Source organism: Pan paniscus, chromosome 3 (genome assembly GCF_029289425.2).
Source record: "Pan paniscus chromosome 3, NHGRI_mPanPan1-v2.0_pri, whole genome shotgun sequence".
NCBI classification, from domain to species: domain Eukaryota; kingdom Metazoa; phylum Chordata; class Mammalia; order Primates; family Hominidae; genus Pan; species Pan paniscus.
This window is the reverse complement of record NC_073252.2, coordinates 107,652,056-107,671,975: the sequence shown is the minus strand read 5'-3', so window position 1 is coordinate 107,671,975 and position 19,920 is coordinate 107,652,056. Positions and strand designations below refer to the sequence as shown.

Below are 19,920 nucleotides of genomic sequence, written 5' to 3'. Positions count from 1 at the left end.
GAACTCTGCCTACCTATTCTGCTCTATCTTGGGAGTAATTTCCTTGCTCGGAAGCAAAACAGAATGACAACCTTCTTTCACATGATACCATCTCAGATATTTGAATGCAAATATCTTGCTTTTCCTTAGCTTCTTTTTCACTAGATTAAAAATATGCAGCCCCAGTCGGGCACAGTGGCTGACACCTATAATCCTGGCACTTTGGGAGGCAGAGCCAGGAGTTCAACACCAGTCTGGCCAACACGGTAAAACTCCGACTGTACTAAAAACGCAAAAATTAGCCGGGCATGGTGGTGGCGCGCCTGTAATCCTAGCTTCTTGGGAGGCTGAGGCAGGAGAATAGCTTGAACCTGGGAAGTGGAGGCTGCAGTGAGCCGAGATTGCGCCACTGCAATCCAGCCTGAGCAACAGAGCGAAACTCTGTCTCAAAAAAAAAAAAAAAAAAATTCAACCCTTTTAATCATCTCCTACAAGAACTCTCAACATCTTAATCATCTTCTGAATGCACCTCCCTGTCCAGCTTTGTTAGTGTTCTTTGTAAAGTACTGCCCCAGTAACAAAACACAATGCCCTTGATGCAGTCTGACAATCAATGTGACAATCCCAATGTAATGAAATGGAACTGTTTCTTGCTGTAATCAGATGCTGCATTTCTCTTCAATTAGTTAGGAGCCATACTAGCTTCTAGAATCCATCATTCATGAGTGGATCAACGGAAACTTCCAGATCCTTTGTACACAACTACCAAGCCAGGACTCCCTCATCCTATACGTACTTTTCTCCCCCATTAAGAGAAACAACCTTTTCCTGGCATTGCTAAATCGGTTTTGTTTCTACCACTCTTCCTTTTTTTTTTTTTTTAGATGGAGTCTCACTCTGTCGCTCAGGCTGGAGTGTGGTGGCGCGATCTCCGCTCATTGCAAGCTCCACCTCCCAGGTTTACGCGGTTCTCCTGCCTCAGCCTCCCGAGTAGTGGGGACTACAGGTGCCCACCACCACGCGTGGCTAATTTTTTTGTATTTTTAGTAGAGATGGGGTTTCACAGTGTTAGCCAGGATGGTCTCTATCTCCTGACCGCATGATCTGCCCACCTCGGCCTCCCAAAGTGCTGGGATTACAGGCGTGAGCCACCGTGCCCAGCCTGTTCCTAATATTCTTAAAGCAACGGTTAATATGTGCTTACTAAGCGCAGATTAGTCTGGTGCAGTGTAGGATGAGAATAATAAGACTCCAGAAAAAGACAATTCCACAGGACCTACAATGATATTTTATGTTTTGACATTGCTGGGCACAGGTACAGTTTATAATATGTTTATATCAGTGATAATAATATTAAATACTTCCAATACTACATATATGTACATATTATAAATAGCACTTTGGACAACTCATTAAATGAAGCCTTACTAATATTCCACAGACAATACACAAGAGTGACTAGTTCAAGAAATATATATGTAGCTATGGCAATCTAGCCATTTCATTATATAAAACAATAATTATATTGTAGTAGTATGAAAAGCCATTGAAAATATATCTAATATCTCAAAGTTATGCATTTGAAACTGATCAATAGTGACATCCAAATCTGACAAATTAAAAAACCAAGTATATAAGTCAAAAGTGACGTAATTAAGTAAATAACATGACTTCATTATATGAAGTCATGCTAATATAGTTATTAATCTCTTTCTAAATATACCCTGAACTAGAGTGAATTAGTGTCAGTTATGATATTATATACTAAGACACATTTTATTCTGAGATACAGTTAGTTAACATCTTTCAACTATCCTAAATATCTAAGATTTCCAGTTTTTAGAACATATTTATAACAAGCTTGTCTATAAAATGCTACTAAATTAATGTACCAGATATGCATAATACTTTTAATAACTATTATTGCTCATTTAGCTATTAATCACCAGAATTCCTCTAAAGTAAGTCCTCCCTAAAACCATATCGTCAGCATCTTTTCTCAGCTGTATTTATTTTCTTCCTTATCAGATGTCATTGCATAAACTTCAGTTCTGGCCTCAAATTCTAATTTAACCATTATAATGTATTTCTCTCTCTTCCTTAGTGTGTAAGTGTACAAGACTATATCCTTTTCTATTATGATACGCCTGGAGGGCGGCTTATAATGAACCCAATAACGTGTCAAATGTTCCTGTTCTAGCTCAAATTACTTTTTAAGTTTTTCAGAGAGAAATAAAGTTTCCTTGTAAATATCTATTGCTGAGGAACACTTATAAGTGAGGCTCAATAGTGTCTTGGAAATTCAGTGACCCCCAAAACAAAACTACCCTGTTTCTGGACAAGGGGACTGTGGCAGATATAGCTAAACATCTGCTAGAATCCATTCTTCCTCTTCCCACAGTAATCAACTTTTAGCTAGAATGTGGTTCCTGGCCAGGACTACATATCTCAGCCCTCTTGAAGCTAAATGTGACCATGTGACATATTCAATAAAATATTCAATGGAACACACACACAAGAGATGTAACACTCCAGGCCTAGGCCATAACATCTTGCAAAACTGAAACATCCTCTGTGCACTTTTGACTTTGGAAGTCACATGTAGAGATGACAAAGGAACAGGTCAGCTTAGGTCCCTGAATGACTGTGTGGAGCAGAGCTACTGCTTGACCTGTAGAGCTCATCACAGAACCATTTCCTAAGAGGGAAAAAACTGGCTTTAACAATAGCCTGGCACGCCTGTAATCCCTGCACTTTGGGAGGCCAAGGAGGGTGGATCACCTGAGGTCAGGAGCTGGAGACCAGGGCGACCAATATGGTGAAACCCCATCTCTACTAAAAATACAAAAATTAGCTGGGCAGGATGGCGTGTGCCTATAGTCCCAGCTACTCAGGAGGCTGAGACAGAAGACTTGCTTGAACCTGGGAGGCAGAGGTTGCAGTGAGCCAAGATCGCACCACTGCACCCCAGCCTGGGTGACAGAGTGAGACTCAGTCTCAAATAAATAAATAAATAAATAAAGTTTAATCATTAGGTTTTTTTGTTTCAGCAGCACAGCTTACTCTGAACCAGAAAGATATATAAAATTCGTTTCTTAAAAAAACAGTTTGGGGAAGGAAAAAGAAGGAAAAACATACACACACTAAGTTCTAATGTTGGGCTAGATGAAAGATACCCATGGTTTAATGATTCTAAAGAGAAATAAACCTATTGGAATAAACACCTGTGCCAATGCACTGCCTTGAATGTTCCTTAGCCAAGCCTTTTCCTTTTCATCCATCATGTCACTTCTCTCATAGGAAATGCAACTCACTACTGACTCTGATTCTTCCCTTGACTTCAGACAGGAATTCATTATACATCTTAGTCCTAGCATTCCCATTCTCTTCCTTCTCTCATACTTGCCAGGCATTGTGGCCTCATGGTTAGTTATAAGGCTAACACAGAAAACTGCTGAAATCTCTACACATCTTTACATTCTTCCTGTTTTTCCATTGTATCCATTCCTGTTATTCCAGCTCCATGTACAATAACCATGACTTCGTAATTGGTCCTTATTAACGTACTTATCTCATCCCACTATACATATACGGTATTGCTACATCTAAATTAGTCCTCTAGCATAACATCTGTATTAGTACTTCCAAAATCTTGATATTGAGTCTATAGACCAGAAGCTGGCCAAAACTACAGCCTATGGGCCAAATCTTGTCTGTGGCCATTTCTGAAAATAAAGTTTATTGGAACACAACCATGCTTATTCATTTATGTACTATTTACGGCTGCTTTTGTACTACAATGGCAAAGTTGAGTAGTTTGGACAGAGGCCAAAGGCCACCAACAGTGAAAATGTTTACTATTTGGACCTTTACAGGAAAAGTTTACCAATCTCTGACATAGACCAACATAATTTCTCATAAAGACAATGACAGCTATCTCCTTATACCTCATTCATTTAACACTAGGACAAGTACCTGTACTAGCAGAATAAGAAATACAAAGATATACATGCCCAAAGATATAAAAGATACAGCACCTGATCTTCGAGATTACAATGTACAGAGAAAGAGAAGGTACATGGGGGGATGCAGGCATGGTGGTAAGCTCAATACATAAAAAAGCCCTAATACAAGGGAGTACAGAAGTACCAAATGAGCAGTAAAAAGAATAAACACTCTATGGAGATAGATGAAAGAAAGATGATTTTCATCTAGGTAATCAGGAAAGGCTCTATTTATGGAAGTAGTGATGTCAAAGATGGATTTTTAACCAGAAATAGTATGGGTGAGTGGCAGGCCAAGAGAGCATGAGACAAAATGTTATGCTCTATAACATGCATTACATGCCCTCTTCTATTTCAGGTTTAACCATGGATTATCATTCTTGGAACTTCTTTATATTGCTTCCTGACAGCCTCCAACAGCATTCATCTCACAATGTCTCAATCTATTTAGAAACTTTTGGTTGGCTGGTCAGCCACTGGAACAAGATAAGGCACAGGCAGAGCTGCTGTAACACAGAGACCTGGCCAGGAGCGGTGGCTCACACCTGTAATCCCAGCACTTTGGGAGGCCAAGGCAGGCCAATCACCTGAGGTCAGGGGTTTGAGACCAGCCTGGCCAACATGGGGAAACACCATCTCTACTAAAATACAAAAATTAGCCAGGTGTGGTGGCAGGCACCTGTAATCCCAGCTACTTGGGAGGCTGAGGCAGGAGAATCGTTTGAACCCGGGAGGCAGAGGGTGCAGTAAGCCAAAATCACACCACTGCACTCCAGCCTGGGCAACAGAGCGAGACTCCATCTCAAAAAAAAAAAAAAAAGGGATAGCCAAGAAAATACTTATATGCCAGGCAGTCCTTCCAGAATTTATATTTTGTTAAATTTTGTTAATTACGCCCTTTTAAAATCCTGATATGAAAGTATATCTGAAATAAAACAATTAATCAAAATATGATTTAAGACTACTATTCATGGCCAGGCGCAGTGGCTAACGCCTGTAATCTCAGCACTTTGGGAGGCCGAGACGGGCGGATCACAAGGTCAGGAGATTGAGACCATCCTGGCTAACATGGTGAAACCCCGTCTCTACTAAAAATATAAAAAATTGGCCGGGCATGGTGGCGGGCACCTGTAGTCCCAGCTACTTGGGAGGCTGAGGCAGGAGAATGGCGTGAACCCGGGAGGCGGAGCTTGCAGTGAGCCAAGATCGTGTCACTGCACTCCAGCCTGGGTGACAGAGCCAGACTCTGTCTCAAAAAGAAAAAAAAGACTACTGTCCATTTTTAATAGAAAATGTAATATGTATAAAGGTTCTTTTTGTTAACTTTTTTAAAATCTTCAATTATTCAACAAGTAGACAAGAATGCTTCAGGTTTTCCCCCTAGATTAAGTGGAGAAGAGGAAATTGCAAAGATAAAACCTGAACAGAACACACCATTAAGGAACTTTATATACTATTTTGTTCTTTGTCATCTATCCATTCATTCATTTGTTATGTACCTACTGTGCCAGGGCAGAGGTGATCACAGATGGAGAAGAAACAGTTCTGACCACAGATTGCTGAGAATCCAGGTGGGAAAGTCTTACAAGCACAACTAACTATAATGTATGGTCGAATGATGTAAGTTCTGTAAGTATTGTGGGGCTGAAAAACAAAGTATAATGGAATCTGCCTTCAGAGATCTGAAGAGACCTCATGAAAACTGAAGAGGGGTCTGTGGGGAGATGGCGGGTGGCTATTGAAACTCAGCCTTGAAAAAAGAGTAGAAGTCAGGAGGGTGAAGAAGCGGGGTAAAGGGAGAGAGGCACTACCACCTGGGGAACACCATAAACATCAGCAAAGAGGGGTGAAAATACATGACAAGCCACAAGAAGAAGAGTTAGCTCAGCCACGCTAGAGCTGGGATACGGAAGAGATAGAGCAGAAGATGGAACTGGAGGGATGAGGCCATGGCTCTGGTTCAACTGCTGTTTATGTTTTAAGGCTTGCTTACCTGCTTACCTGCTTACCTTTGTTTCAATAATAACAAACCCATAAAAGGGTATTTACAAGGTTCAAAGGAACTATATTTTCTCTTGAAAAGTGAAAACCGGTTTATTATACCAATTCTATCTTCTAAAACATTCCCGAAGCCGAGTTACAGAAATGAGTATTAGACTACAAAATGTCTTAACAAATATTCTCTAGCAAGGGCTTAGAGGGCCAATGCTGTCTCTTTGCAAAACACTCTCTAAAACAATTTTTTTCCCCCAGGTTTATGGTCACATTATAGTCAGTCTCTAGAAAGAAGTTATTCATCAATAACTTTTTAAATCCCCTGTTCAGGCCAGGAGCGGTGGCCCACACCTGTAATCCCAGCACTTTGGGAGGCCGAGGCAGGTGGATCACCTGAGGTCAGCAGTTCAAGACCAGCCTGACCAATATAGTGAAACCCTGTCTCTACTAAAAATACAAAAATTAGCCAGGCATGGTGGCGGGCGGCTGTAGTCCCAGCTACTTGGGAGGCTGAGACAGGAGAATTGCTTGAACCCGGGAGGTGGAGGTTGCAGTGAGCTGAGATCGTGCCACTGCACTACAGCCTGGGTGACAGAGCAAGACTCCATCTCAAAATAAATAAAATAAAAAGCCCCTGTTCAAATATCCCATTCAGCCACTAGGAAACAAACACTTTGTTTGTTTTTGGAGATCAAGACCGTCTTGGTCAACATGGTGAAACCAAACTCGGTCTCTACTAAAATACAAAAAATTAGCCAGCCTTGGTGGTGGGATTACAGGCACGTGCCACCATGTCCGGCTAATTTTTTGTGTTTTAGTAGAGACCAGATTTGGTTTCACCGTGTTGGCCAAGATGGTCTTGATCTCCAAAAACAAACAAAATGTTTAACAAAAGAAAACATACTATGTTTGTACATAACATGTATGTACTGTACATGCCCCACAGGAACACATACAGTACCATGCAGAGTCAGAAAAAACAAGAAGGACTTATCAAATAGAATAATGCCTTCTTCCTTCCTCAGCACAGGATCAGGGCATTCATTATTTACTGTTACGCCCAAGAGGTTGAAAATAAGCGAATTCATCTTTAGGTTCCAGAAATGTGATTTGGGCAGTGCATACATTATAAAAAGTTATATATGCAGTTGAATATAATACCACCTGTGTCCACAGCACTTTTTTTTTTTGTTGAGATGGAGTCTCGCTCTGTCGCCCAGGCTGGAGTGCAATGATGCGATCTCGGCTCACTGCAACCTCTGCCTCGCGTCTCAAAAAAGACATCTACTCTTCAACCAATTCTCCTGGCTCAGCCTTACAAGTAGCTGGGATTATAGGTGCCTGCCACCACACCCAGCTAATTTTCTGTATTTTTTAGTAGAGATGGGGTTTCACCATATTGGTCAGGCTGGTCTTAAATATTGATTAATCTAACTAACATCTGCTATATAAACTAAATGCGTTTGGGTCATGAATAGAAATGAGCAACTAATTTGGTTGGTGTTAAGCTAGCAATGCGACACGTGAATGCCTGCCAACCTGGCCCTACCACCACTTAGCTCTGTGAACTTAGCTGAAGTCATTCAGTCTATTTGGGCCTGTTTTGTCCCCTTCTCAAAACAAGGAGATTCGTCTAATTGGTCTTAAAAGTCCTTTTCATCCCTAAAATTGCCATTTTGTTGTTTTACCAGGGGAATATAAATACACCATTGAACAAAATATTGTCAATGTCAGAATGGTCTTAATGATTGAAAAATTCTCTTTTATTATCTTAGGCAGTCAACAGAGTGGAAGTTTTACTTAGTGGTTGTAATAACTGTTTTTCCTTTTATTTATTTATTTATTTTTGAGACGGAGTCTCACTCTGTTGCCTAGGCTAGAGTGCAGTGGCGCGATCTCGGCTCACTGCAAGCTCTGCCTCCCGGGTTCACGCCATTCTCCTGCCTCAGCCTCCCGAGTAGCTGGGACTACAGGCGCCCGCCACCAAGCCCGGCTTATTTTTTTGTATTTTTAGTAGAGACAGGGTTTCACCGTGTTAGCCAGGATAGTCTCGATCTCCTGACCTCATGATCTGCCCACCTCGGCCTCCCAAAGTGCTGGAATTACAGGCATGAGCCACTGTGCCCGGCCACTGTTTTTCCTTTCAAAAGAAATTGAAATTTGGCTGGGCACAGTGGCTCACGCCTGTAATCCCAGCACTTTGGGTGGCCAAGGCAGGAGGATCACTTGAGCCCACAGGGTTGAGACCAGCCTGGGCAACATAGTGAGACCTTGTCTCTACAAAAACAAACAAACAAAACACAAAAAATTAGCCAGGCATGGTGGTGTGTGCCTGCCTGTAGTCCCAGCTACTTTCGGAGGGTGAGGTGGGAGGATCGCTTGAACCCACGAGGTTGAGGCTGCAGTGAACTGTGTTACACCATTGCACTTCAGCCTGGGCAACAAGAGCATGACCCTGTCTCAAAAAAAAAAAAAAGAAATGAAAATTTATTTGATGGGTTTCGCATATCATAATAAATTAGAGTAAGTCTCTCTCTAATGCTTCATTCTGTTACCAGTGTTTTTATCTGTGAAGTATTTCTTATTCAGGATTATCTTCAGAACCCTAAAAGCTTTATATAATAGACATCTTAGGTTATCCTAGAAGTTATCAACAATTAGATAATGAACAAAACAGCATTATCTCAGCCATATTCTAGAAGAATCTTTTTTTATCCCATTTACTTTAACAGTATTAATCTTCCTTGGTTTTTAAACACACACCAGCTGGCTGTTCTCTGAGCTAAGTATTTAACTTTGTGGCATAGGAACCTTCACCCAAATGTTTTCACTGAATTTTCCATATTGGCATACCTTTTAAAAAAGAGGTTGATGAAACATTGGTAGTCAGTTAAAGGTACCCATTAAGAGGACCCATGGAAGAAATTGCTGTCTAGTCTTAATATTAGAATAGTTGGGTTTCTCCAGAGCAGATGCAGGGTATATTATACAGACAGTGAAGCATATAGCCAGTGGTGTTGTTTATGCAATGGCTGTCAGAACGCTGAGGATCAGATTTTTGACCCACTTCTAACAAATGTGAAAGACCTATGCCATGCATGTTATGTATTTACAGTACTCATAGTTTCATCTTCTCTACCTTCATTTTCCTCTGGTCATATCACCACCCATTTTTCCATAAGCATCTTTTAATGGGAAAAAAGTGATGCATAAATAAGGTTTTAAATAAAAATCAACTCTTTAATACTTGAACAAATATGTTCTAAGTAGTTAATTGTGGAAGTTTGGCAGACCAGTCTCTTTCTTGTTCACTTTGTCTTTTTGCTGCTTTGCCCATCGAAGGTGCTCAATACATATTGATTGTGTTGCATGGCGTTGCTGTAAGAATCTAATTTTGATGCTATAGTTCTCTCTCAAAGAAAGATGGTAGTACTGAAGTTACTACTCTCCTCACTCACTTATGGAAGTGGATTCCTCTTTTCTTCCTGCTGCCCTCACCTGCTCTAAATCTTCCTATTTCCTTGCTACCCCATCCCCACCTGAGTTAAAGTATAGTTTGCATCAACTACCAAGCCCTGTAACCATTTGTTCTGAGAGTTTCCTGTGTCATAAACTTCCAGATGTGTTGATTTTACATAATTTTTACCTTAATTACAGGTTCACTACAAGTATTGTAGTTTGCATTTTGGCAGCTCTTTAGGGAACAGATTTCGGTCCAGGATTCACAATATTGATGAGAAATGATCTATGAAATCTGCATGATAAACAAGGTCTATTGAAGATAATTTTTTTTGAATAGATTTGAGGGCAAGAAATAGGGAACAGTGAAAGAGAGGCAAGATATGGGGCTAGACTTGAAATGCATATAGCCAGCTGGGCGCAGTGTCTCATGCTTGTAATCCCAGCACTTTGGGAGGCCAAGGTGGGCAGATCACGAGGTCAGGAGATCGAGACCATCTTGGCCAACATGGTGAACCCAAACCCGGTCTCTACTAAAATACAAAAAATTAGCTGGCCCCCATGGTGGCACATGCCTGTAATCCCAGCTACTTGGAGGCTGAGGCAGGGGAATCGTTTGAACCCGGGAGGCGGAGGTTGCAGTGAGCTGAGATTGCGCCACTGCACTCCAGCTTGGCGACAGAGCAAGACTCCATCTCAAAAAAAAAAGAAAAGAAAGAAATGCATATAGCCTATAAGCAGAAATAAATAAGAAATGATATAAAACATTGAATCTCATATCAAGAAACTGACAGGTTCACAAAGCTTTGCTGTGGTAAACTTTAGAGAGGAAAATCTTGAAGACTGGCAAGGGTCACCCCACAAATATGAGTTCTTCCTGAGGATCTTATGATATTTACTAGATTGAGTAGATTATTAGGTCTGGCTTTTTCCTTTACTTTTATTTTTTTAAGAAGTGCTGTGGGCTGGGCGCGGTGGCTCACGCCTGTAATCCCAGCACTTTGGGAGGCTGAGGCAGGAGGATCACGAGGTCAGGAGTTTTAGCTCGAGGTTTTCTACCTTAGTTTCACAGGTACCTCATTCAACAAATATCTTTCTGCCAAGACACAAATGATTTCCTAGCTTAGAATTTGCTGTAAAACAGCACTAATACCATTTAATCACAATAACAAGCAAAATCTTAAAAAAACACACTAATACTTAAGTGCTGCAAAGGTGGTAATGTTTAATATTTAATAGACAAGCTGGTCTAGCATTACTTTGAGATCAAAGCATCAATGTCTTTTCCCTAGCGTAAATACAATCACCAACACTTAACCAATTGCTCTCCTCAGGAGAGGGCTCTGAAGCTAGTTTTATAGAGTAGAATACAAAGTACCAACTGCAAATACAAGAGATAGAATAGTAGGAACATGTCAAACAAGAATGATATGTTCATTAAATTAAAAAGATGAAAACAATTTCTAAGTTGACATCTTGCGGTGGAATTTAAACATCCATATGCTTTGTTTCTAGAAGTTAAAAAAAGCATACTCGATACTTAAGCTGCTCTGCAGAGTGCTTGATGTAAAAATTTTTTAAACATAGCTTATGTAGGGACTCAAATGTTGTACTGGGGACATGAAATCGTATCAGGGAGTTTCTCAGTCTAAGTAGCACAAAATCCAAATTAAGAAAGGCACATTTAGGCAAGGGCTTTCTGTTCAGATGTAACTCACCAAGCACCACAATTACTCAAAGCTGAGTCTTTGTGCACAGAAACATCAGCAGGAGCCATGGATTGCCCTGACAACCACTCAGCTAGAGTGCTGACAAGCAGAGATGCTGCCACCAGAGCGTGATTATGGCCACCAGGCCATGCCTTGCCCAAAGATGAATACAATATGCTCTTGCTCTACTACGCTTCAGACTAAATGTGTTCTTTAAAAAACAATTCTGTATATCCATGTCAACAAACTGTTTTTTTCCCCTCACCCAGAAAACACTAGCAGACAATTGCTCACATACAATATGAAGTATGAGAATTGTGTATTTTTCAAAGTTATTAAATGCTCCTATAAGGCACACTCATAGAAGTGTGAAAGACTTCAGAAAGACCAATTATAGTTGGGAACGCTTATTTGAAATACTGCTTACGACAAGTCCTTGCAAGCTAAGATTTTATGAGCTGTCAGGTCACAAACTACTTGTTTTTCTAGCTGCTTCATAGGCTCTAGGGGTGTGAATGTTTCTGGGAAAAAAAATAAATAGAAATAATACTTGCCTTTACCCACAGGATATTTCATAACAAGTGGGAAAGCCACAAAAGAGTGAAATCTTAGAATGAAAAATGTCCCGATAGCCAGGTAATTTGATTAGCAGAAAATGGTTTAGTAGTCCTAGCTAAAACTCCTCAAGAGCCAGAATATTTTTATCGGTTTACTCATGGTAAAATGTAAAAGCTGTATATAAAGAACAGCATTTCCACTTCTCAAGTTCTGAAAATTGTCTTTATAGCTGGACAGTTGGCTTAAAACAAAAATTTGCAAATTAGAAACATTCAAACATAAGGCTTCTTACGATGATTCCTAACTACTGTTTCCCTGTTATTAGGCCTAATAAGCCCGATGGTACCATTTTCTTTTAAAAGGGTATCCACATTCCTGCTGAGGTATGCAATGGCACCACCCTAGACAGCATCAGATGGGAAATATGGAGAAAAGGGTTTGCAGGTGATAATTTGAGAAAGGGCAGCCAGTCCCGGGATCCATAAAAATGCTACTCAACGTGTTAAATGGACTTAATAGAAAACACTTGGGGCTGGTCGCGGTGGCTCACCCCTATAATCCCAGCACTTTGCGGGGCTGAGACGGGCGGATCACAACGTCAGGAGTTCGAGACCAGCCAGTCTGGCCAACATGGTGAAACCCCGTCTCTACTAAAAACACAAAAATTAGCCGGGTGCGGTGGCGCGCGCCGGTCATCCTATTTTCTGGGGAGGCTGAGGTAGGAGAATCGCTTGAACCCAGGAGGCAGAAGTTGCAGTGAGCCGAGATCGCGCAACTGCACTCCAGCCTGGGTAACAGAGCAAGACTCCGTCTCCAAAAACAACAACAAAAAACAATAATCTGTGTTTAAAATGGCATGTGAAAGGGGTTCCTCGTATTGGGTTGTTTTAATGTTTGGTATCTCTTTGACTACACAATGCAACACTTACAGTAAAAGTACAACCTTTAAAAGTATAAAAAGCCCATCTCCCCAATGACTTTATAAGTCTACCATTTTACATTTTAAGGAGTTTGCCCCTGTTCTTACATTTAGTAACAACATGGCCTTCCTCATTCTCTTTCAAACATTCCTGGAATTGATTTTTTGAATGCACTTAATCCTTTGGTCACAAGCTCAATGAAAAGGAAAAAAAAATGCACTTAAATATTCCCTGCATCAATTGAAACTGAAGCCCTCAGACAGCTGGAGGAAAAGGGGGGGGAAGGAAAAAAAAAGAACGAAATAAACAGGAAGTGAAAGTGACAAGAGAATCACACTGCTTACTTTTTGGCTTTTAAGCCTTTAACAATCTGAAAGTAATCTAACAGCGTGGGGGAGGAACAAACGAAAACTCAGAAACAGCTCCCTCCCCAACCACACACACCCTGAAGGCTTTGGCTGTCTTTCCTCATCTGGGTCAGAGTTTGCACTCCCGGGCTCCTATCAGGCTCCATCGCAATCCTCGTTAAACTCAGCGCTTTCCCCTTCTTCTAGTCTTTTTTGGTGCACATCCACTCTCTACTCCTCCTCCAAGCCACGGTTCTCCACAGACCACAATACAACGGTGTCAGGCCAACTGTTACCAGCACACACTCATGATTCACCCGTCTCTCGAGTGTCTGAACAAAACGCGAGTTTTTCTTCCTTCTGGGAAAGGGAGGTGCTCGCAGATTTCAGGATGGAAATTTCACTCTCCTGCGACCGTCCACACCCGGGACGGTCACTGCCCCGTTCATCGTTTCCGGGCTCCTTAGGGGCTCGGGCACTGATCACCAAGAGGGAACCGGCCCCGCGGCGCAGCGGCTTTGGAAACTTGCTCCTGACCGAGAGCTGCAGCCCAGAAACTGCCTCCCAGGTTATTCTGCTGCTCCCAGGCCGAAGTCTGGTGGTCCCCGCACCCTATCTCGGCCCGGGTGAGGCGCCCCCAGCCGCGGCGCTCTGGCTTCACCTTCCCCGGGCCCAGAGTCTTGACCTCAGCCCTGGCCTCCGTGACCCACGTCGGCCGCCCGGCCACCACCTGTCGGGACCGCCCGGCGCGCGGAACCCGGCAGCCAGCAAAACGCAGTTGACTGCTCGGCCGCTCGGCTTTTGCTCCCGCCAAAGTTGTCCAACGCAAACTTTGCACCAGCCTACCCCGAACCCCCACAGCCCGGCACCCGCTCTTACCTGCGGCGGAGGCGGCAGCGGCCACAGGCGCGCTGGGCGCCAGGTGCCAGGGGTCGGCAGCAGCCGCGCGCGCCACGGCCAGAGGCCCCTCTGGAGCATCCTCCCGCCCAGGCGCGCGGCTCCCGCAGGCGTCACCGGCGCATCCTCCCTCAGCCGGGCTCCTCGTCAGCGCCTGGTGGCTCCGAGCTGTGGGCGCTCCCGCCCCGCCTGCTCGCTCAGCGCGCCGCGGCTCCAGCTGGGGCGGGCTCACGGGAGGGTGTGTCCCTGTTTCCACTTGTCGGCTCTCTACGCATCCGGGCGCAGGGCCGTTTTCTTTCCTCCGACCAAAAAAAAAAAAAAAAAAAGAGAGCGAGAGAGCGGGAGCACGAGGTCGAGGGCACCCTCCTCCTCCAGCAGAAGACCCTCTGGAATGAACGGCAGCAGGCGACGCACACCTTGCGAGCTCTAGATTTCAAAACTCGCTGTTAATTCCCGGTGCTGCGTGCTCTGAGCGCCGTCTTCGCCATCCAACCCGGACGGGGAGAGAAGTGGGGGATGAGAGGAAAAGAGCGTCCGGCATCTGGAGGGGGCAGGGCCGCTCAGGAAGTTTGTTTTCCCCACCGAGCTTGGAGAAGACGGATTGAAGCGGGTCGGCCGAGGCCTCTCCCACCTCCACAACCTCCAAGGCCTCTGTCCCGGGCTGCGGTGCCGGGCCCCTGCTCGCTGGCGAGTGCGGTGTGAGGCGGGCAGCCTGGGCCTACCCCTGCGGAGGTTTGTAGTTCACGGTATAGTGGCCCAAACCCGAGTTTTTTGGGAAAGTGTCTCCCATAGAATTGGTTTCTCTTTTGAAGCACGTTTTTAATTGAAGAAGCTTCGGAACCGGTATTGAGTTGTTCTAACTACTGGGAAATCGGATGCTTTGTTTCGAGACTACTTATTTTTGAAAGCAAACCAAAGGCATTAAAGAGCAACCTAAACCAATTTTTCGCACAGCTAGCTTACAGTAGGGTTGTTAGATAAAATATAGGATGCCCAGTTAAACTTGAATTTTAGATACAAATAGTGAAGTATGTCCCAAATATTGCATGGGTCACATTTATTATTTTAAAAATGAAATATCTGGGATATACTAAATTATTTGGTGTTTATCTGAATTCAAATTTAACTGGGCACTCCGCATTTTTATCTCCTGAATCTGCAAGAGTGTTCAGTTAATGAATCAAAATTGGCAAACCTGCAATAAGTGGCAAATCACTCCTGGCGGTAATCTCCTTTCCTTATTGAAAAGAGAAAGAATCACAAGTTTCTACTATAGTAAAAACTTTATCACCATTAAAGGCTGATTCACCTGTGTTAACTAGCATGTCTTTCAAAATAGTTGCCCCAAATGGAGAGTGACACATGAAACTTTAAGTTCATATGGGAAGGTAAATTACCTTACCTGAATCTTTTCCTCCTATTAGCTAGTGCTCCAAGTAAAAGAAGCGTGTATTTTTGTTTTTTTGTTGTGAAGGGTTCTTGTTTAATACATCTGAAAAGAATGCCTATACAAAGAATTGACATGAAAAAGCATTGATTCAACACTCATGAGCTAGGTTCTGAAAGGTGTAAAAAAATTACCTGAACATTTTTAGAAATTGGAAACTACAACTAAAACTGATAAAAATCCCTATCAGCATTTATGAAGAATCTTGATAATGTGTCCTGAATTGGTGGGTTCTTGGTCTCACTGACTTCAAGAATGAAGCCGCGGACCCTGGCGGTGAGTGTTACAGTTCTTAAAGGTGGCGTGTCCGGAGTTTGTTCTTTCTGATGTTCGGACACGTTTGGAGTTTCTTCCTCCTGGTGGGTTTGGTGGTCTCGCTGGCTTCAGGAGTGAAGCTGCAGACCTTGGCAGTGAGTGTTACAGCTCTTAAGGTGGCGCGTCCGGAGTTGTTCATTCCTCCCAGTGGGTTCGGGTCTCACTGGCCTCATGAATGAAGCTGCAAACCTTCGCGGTGAGTGTTACAGATCATAAAGGCTGTGCAGATCCAAAGAGTGAGCAGCAGCAAGATTTATTGCAAACAACAAAAGAACAAAGCTTCTAGAGTGTGGCAGGGGACCCAGACAGGTTGCCACTGCTGGCTCTGGCAGCCTGCTTTTATTCCCCCATCTGGCCCCACCCACATCCTGCTGATTGGTCCATTTTACAGAGCGCTGATTGGTCCGTTTTGACAGGGTGCTGATTGATGTGTCTACAATCCCTGAGCTGGATACAGAGTGCTGATTGGTGTATTTACAATCCTTTAACTGGACATAAAGGTTCCCCAAGTCCCCACTAGATTAGCTAGACACGGAGCACTGGTGCATTTACAAACCTTGAGCTAGACACAGGGTGCTGATTGGTGTGTTTACAATCCTTTAGCTAGACATAAAAGTTCTCCAAGTCCCCAGGAGATTAGCTAGATACAGAGTGCTGATTGGTGCATCCAGGAACCCTGAGCTAGACACAGAGCACTGATTGGTGCATTTACAAACCTTTAGCTAGACACAGAGTGCTGATTGGTGCATTTACAATCCTCTAACTAGACATAAAAGTTCTCCAAGTCCCCACCCCTCTCAGGAGCCCAGTTGGCTTCCCCTAGTGGATGACATGCCAGGGTTGCGGGCTGAGCTGCTTGCCAGTCCTGCGCTCGCACCTCGTGCCTGCACTCAGCAGCCCTTGGGCAGTCAATGGGACCCGACGCCGCTGAGGCAGGGGCGGTGCCCCTCAGGGAGGCTAGGGCCTAGCAGAAGCCCACCGCGGGGGGACTTGCGCATGGCGGGCTGCAGATCCAAGCCCTGCCCCATGGGGAGGTGGCTGAGGCCTGGTGAGAATTTGAGCGTGGCGCGGGCCGGCTGGCAGTGCTGGGGAACCTGACGCCCCCCCTCTGCAGCTGCTGGCCCAGGTGCTAAGCCCTTCACTGCCCAGGCCGGGGGTGCCGGCCGCCCCTCCAAGTGCGGGGCCACGGAGCCCACGCCCACCCGGAACTCGCGCTGTCCCACAAGGCCACATGCAGCCCCAGTTCCCACCTGCGTCTCTCCCTCAACCTCCCTGCAAGCAGAGGGAGCTGGTACCAGCTTCCGCAAGCCCGGAGAGGGGCTCCCACAGTGCAGCAGCGGGCTGAAGGGCTCCTCAAGCATGGCCAGAGTGGACTCTGAGGCCAAGGAGGCGCTGAGAGCCAGCGAGGGCCGCCAGCACGTTGTCGCCTTTCAATAAGATTCTTTACACAATTTTTATTAAACCAGAGAGCCAGCCAGGCGTGGTGGCTCGTGCCTGTAATCCCAGCACTTTGGGAGGCCAAGATGGGCGGATCACAAGGTCAGGAGTTCAAGACCAGCCTGGCCAACATTGGTGAAACCCTGTCTCTACTAAGAATACAAAAATTAGCCGGGCGTGGTGGAACGTGCCTGTAGTCCTGGCTACTCGGGAGGCTAAGGGAGGAGAATTGCTTGAACCCAGGGAGGCGGAGGTTGCAGTGAGCCGAGGTTGTGCCACTACACTCCAGCCTGGGCGACAGAGCAAGACTCCATCTCAAAAAATAAACAAACCAGAGAGCCTCATTTGGGGGCTCTTGGGTTCCTCGTCTGCTACACAGAAGTGAGGAGATTCCCCTGACTGATCTCATGTTGTTAAGTGTTCTATCCATCCCCACCACACCCCAACTTCTTCATGAAGCAGGTCTCCATCCTTATAACTTGAGAGGCTGTGAATCATTCCATAGATGTTGGTCTTCTGGTACCGCTCTTCACATTGCCTCTACATACCAGGTCTTCGGCTGCATTCTAGAAACATCATATACTATTGATTGCAAATCTGTAATAAACAATATAAGACAATGACTGACAGGGAAAAAAGTTTTTTAAAGTTACAAACTCAATCCACTTGTTGCATTTCAAAGGTGCAATACTTTTCTTTATTCATCAGTTAAAGAAGTTAGAAATTAACTTCCCCAAAAATCAGCAACCGGCAAACAAATTTCCTTGAAAGTCACAGTCACATATTTAGTGCATCCCAGAAAAGAACAGGGGCAAGAGAATTTTCACCCACTTTCATGAGTTTCATCAAATACTGAGCCTACTCAAGGGTGGAGAGAAAAGGTAACTTTCAAAAAGGGGTATGTTATTAAATAAGGCATTTACTATATTCTTTCCTAAAAGCACCCCAGATAGGGAACATGTTTTTTAAACTAGATCTAGGAAGTCGAATATGGAGTCAATCCATCCTTCTCCTCTTAAGGACTGACCACTGGTTAATGAATTAAAAAAGAGAAAAGAAAAGAAAAGAAAAAAGACTAAAAAACAAACCCTACAAACACTCCTCCTCCAAAAAAGAAAAAAATAAAACCCCACTAAGATGTCCCAGATTACCCTCCAGAATGGACCCAGGGAGCAGCTTCAACAATTCCAATTAGTCTGTTACACAGTCATCACAAGCATGCCTTGCTTTTAAGTAAAAACAAAATTGTTTTTTGAAACAAAAACCAAAAATGAGTACTGATCACTTTTCTAACAATACACAATTACTCAGAATTAACTAGTATTGGGAGGGAGAAGTGGGCCATACCTCTAATCCCTGTCTCACATGGATGCATGTGGGTTGGTGCAGGGTATTTGTCATTATTGCATAAATGAATTTTAATTTTTAATCTTTTGTTTGATTTAAACATTGCTTTTAGTATGATGCCTACACCAGCTGTGCAGAAAGGGCTCTGGAGAGATGTTCATAGCAGCATAGGCTTGCAGCTCTTCTTCAGTTCTGGAGGCTCCAGGACAGCCAATATTGCTTTGTCAAATCCATTCTTTAGATCTTGCTGTGTGGGTACAGGACCGTCCATATACTTGACAGCCTTCAGGTTGTGGGCCGGCTTTTCAGCAGTCTCTAGAGTGATAGGCTTCTATTTGTTCTTGGTAATTTTCTCAATAATAGACCCTCTGAGATCAATTTGGGTTGTGACAAGCAAGAAAGGAGCCTTTGGACAGTGGTGAGTTATCTCAGGCCCTCACTTTTCTTTCATACTTTAAAATGAACATGGAGAGACCACTGAGAAACAGACTAGAAATATAACTGTGTAGATAACTCAGGAGTTATAGTCTGTCATAATCTTCTTGCCCTGCAGAATTAAAAGTCTAAGAGTATATGGCTCTGCACCAGTCCTAACTGTGAGTGCATAGTTGTCAAAAACAGTCTGTATCTATTAGGATGGAAATTTGTTGTGTAGGATATCAGGAGACATGTTTTACCAACAACTGCATTGACCACAACAATGCACCTAATTGTCTGCATTGCTGAAATAGTTTTGTATCCACTTTAAATATTTGAAATCTGATGTTGACCTCAGCTTCTCCAGAAAAGAGTCTTATTAGGAAGGAGGGGAATGGAGAAGAGGGGGAGGAGATGTCCGTTTCGCAGCACAGAATCTGGCCACAAAGGTGGGATTAGCAAACTCCTGTGGGAGAAGCTCCGGACACTGCAGACAGAGCGGGTTTACCGGGGAGGCACTATCCACAAAGTCGCTCAGCACACATAGATGTTTCGGGTGCACAACAAACTTTCCCACAGTATATAGGACTCTTGATGAGACAAAACGATTACTCAATGTGAGCTAGTTCATAAGTATTACTTATATGTCACAGCCTTTTCACATTCGAATCTCTGATCTCGCTTTTCAAAAAAAAACTTTGTAAACAGCTCTATTAAGGTATGATCTACATATCATAACTTTCATTTATTAAAAGTTATTTTTGGCAAATTTACAGAGTTATGCAACAGTCACCACAATCAATTAGAACATTTCCATCACTCTAGAAAGATTCCTCAGGCTCATTTGCCTCACTCTCCATTCTTACCTCCAGCCCCAGGCAACTACTAATCTACTTTCTGTCTCTCTAGGAAGCAAAGAGCAAGCTGAGCTGGAGATACATTTACTTTGGGTTTAGTGGGATATTTTTGTGTGGTTCATGGTCATTTCTATGTATTGTTAAGATATTGCTAGCCATGCCCACGTAGGAATGGCTTCCAGGAATACTCCTGTTATCCACTGGGCCTCCCACTTTGATAGAATTTTAATGG

General features: G+C 43.6%; 1 protein-coding gene and 1 pseudogene across 5 annotated transcripts in view; both read right to left on the bottom strand.

Moving 5' to 3' along the window:
* MCUB (mitochondrial calcium uniporter dominant negative subunit beta) overlaps window positions 1-19,916 on the bottom strand; it is a 129,270-nt gene extending 109,354 nt beyond the window's left edge. For all 5 annotated transcript variants that reach the window (XM_003830014.5, XM_034958998.3, XM_063603864.1 and 2 more), the window contains exon 1: window positions 13,851-19,916. In XM_003830014.5, coding sequence (XP_003830062.2) covers window positions 13,851-13,949 — 99 coding nt within the window. In that variant the 5' untranslated portion in view covers window positions 13,950-19,916. The remainder of the gene's footprint in view (window positions 1-13,850) is intronic.
* On the bottom strand, window positions 15,865-19,134 carry LOC117980029 (cell division control protein 42 homolog; annotated as a pseudogene).
* Window positions 19,917-19,920: the final 4 nt, after the last annotated feature.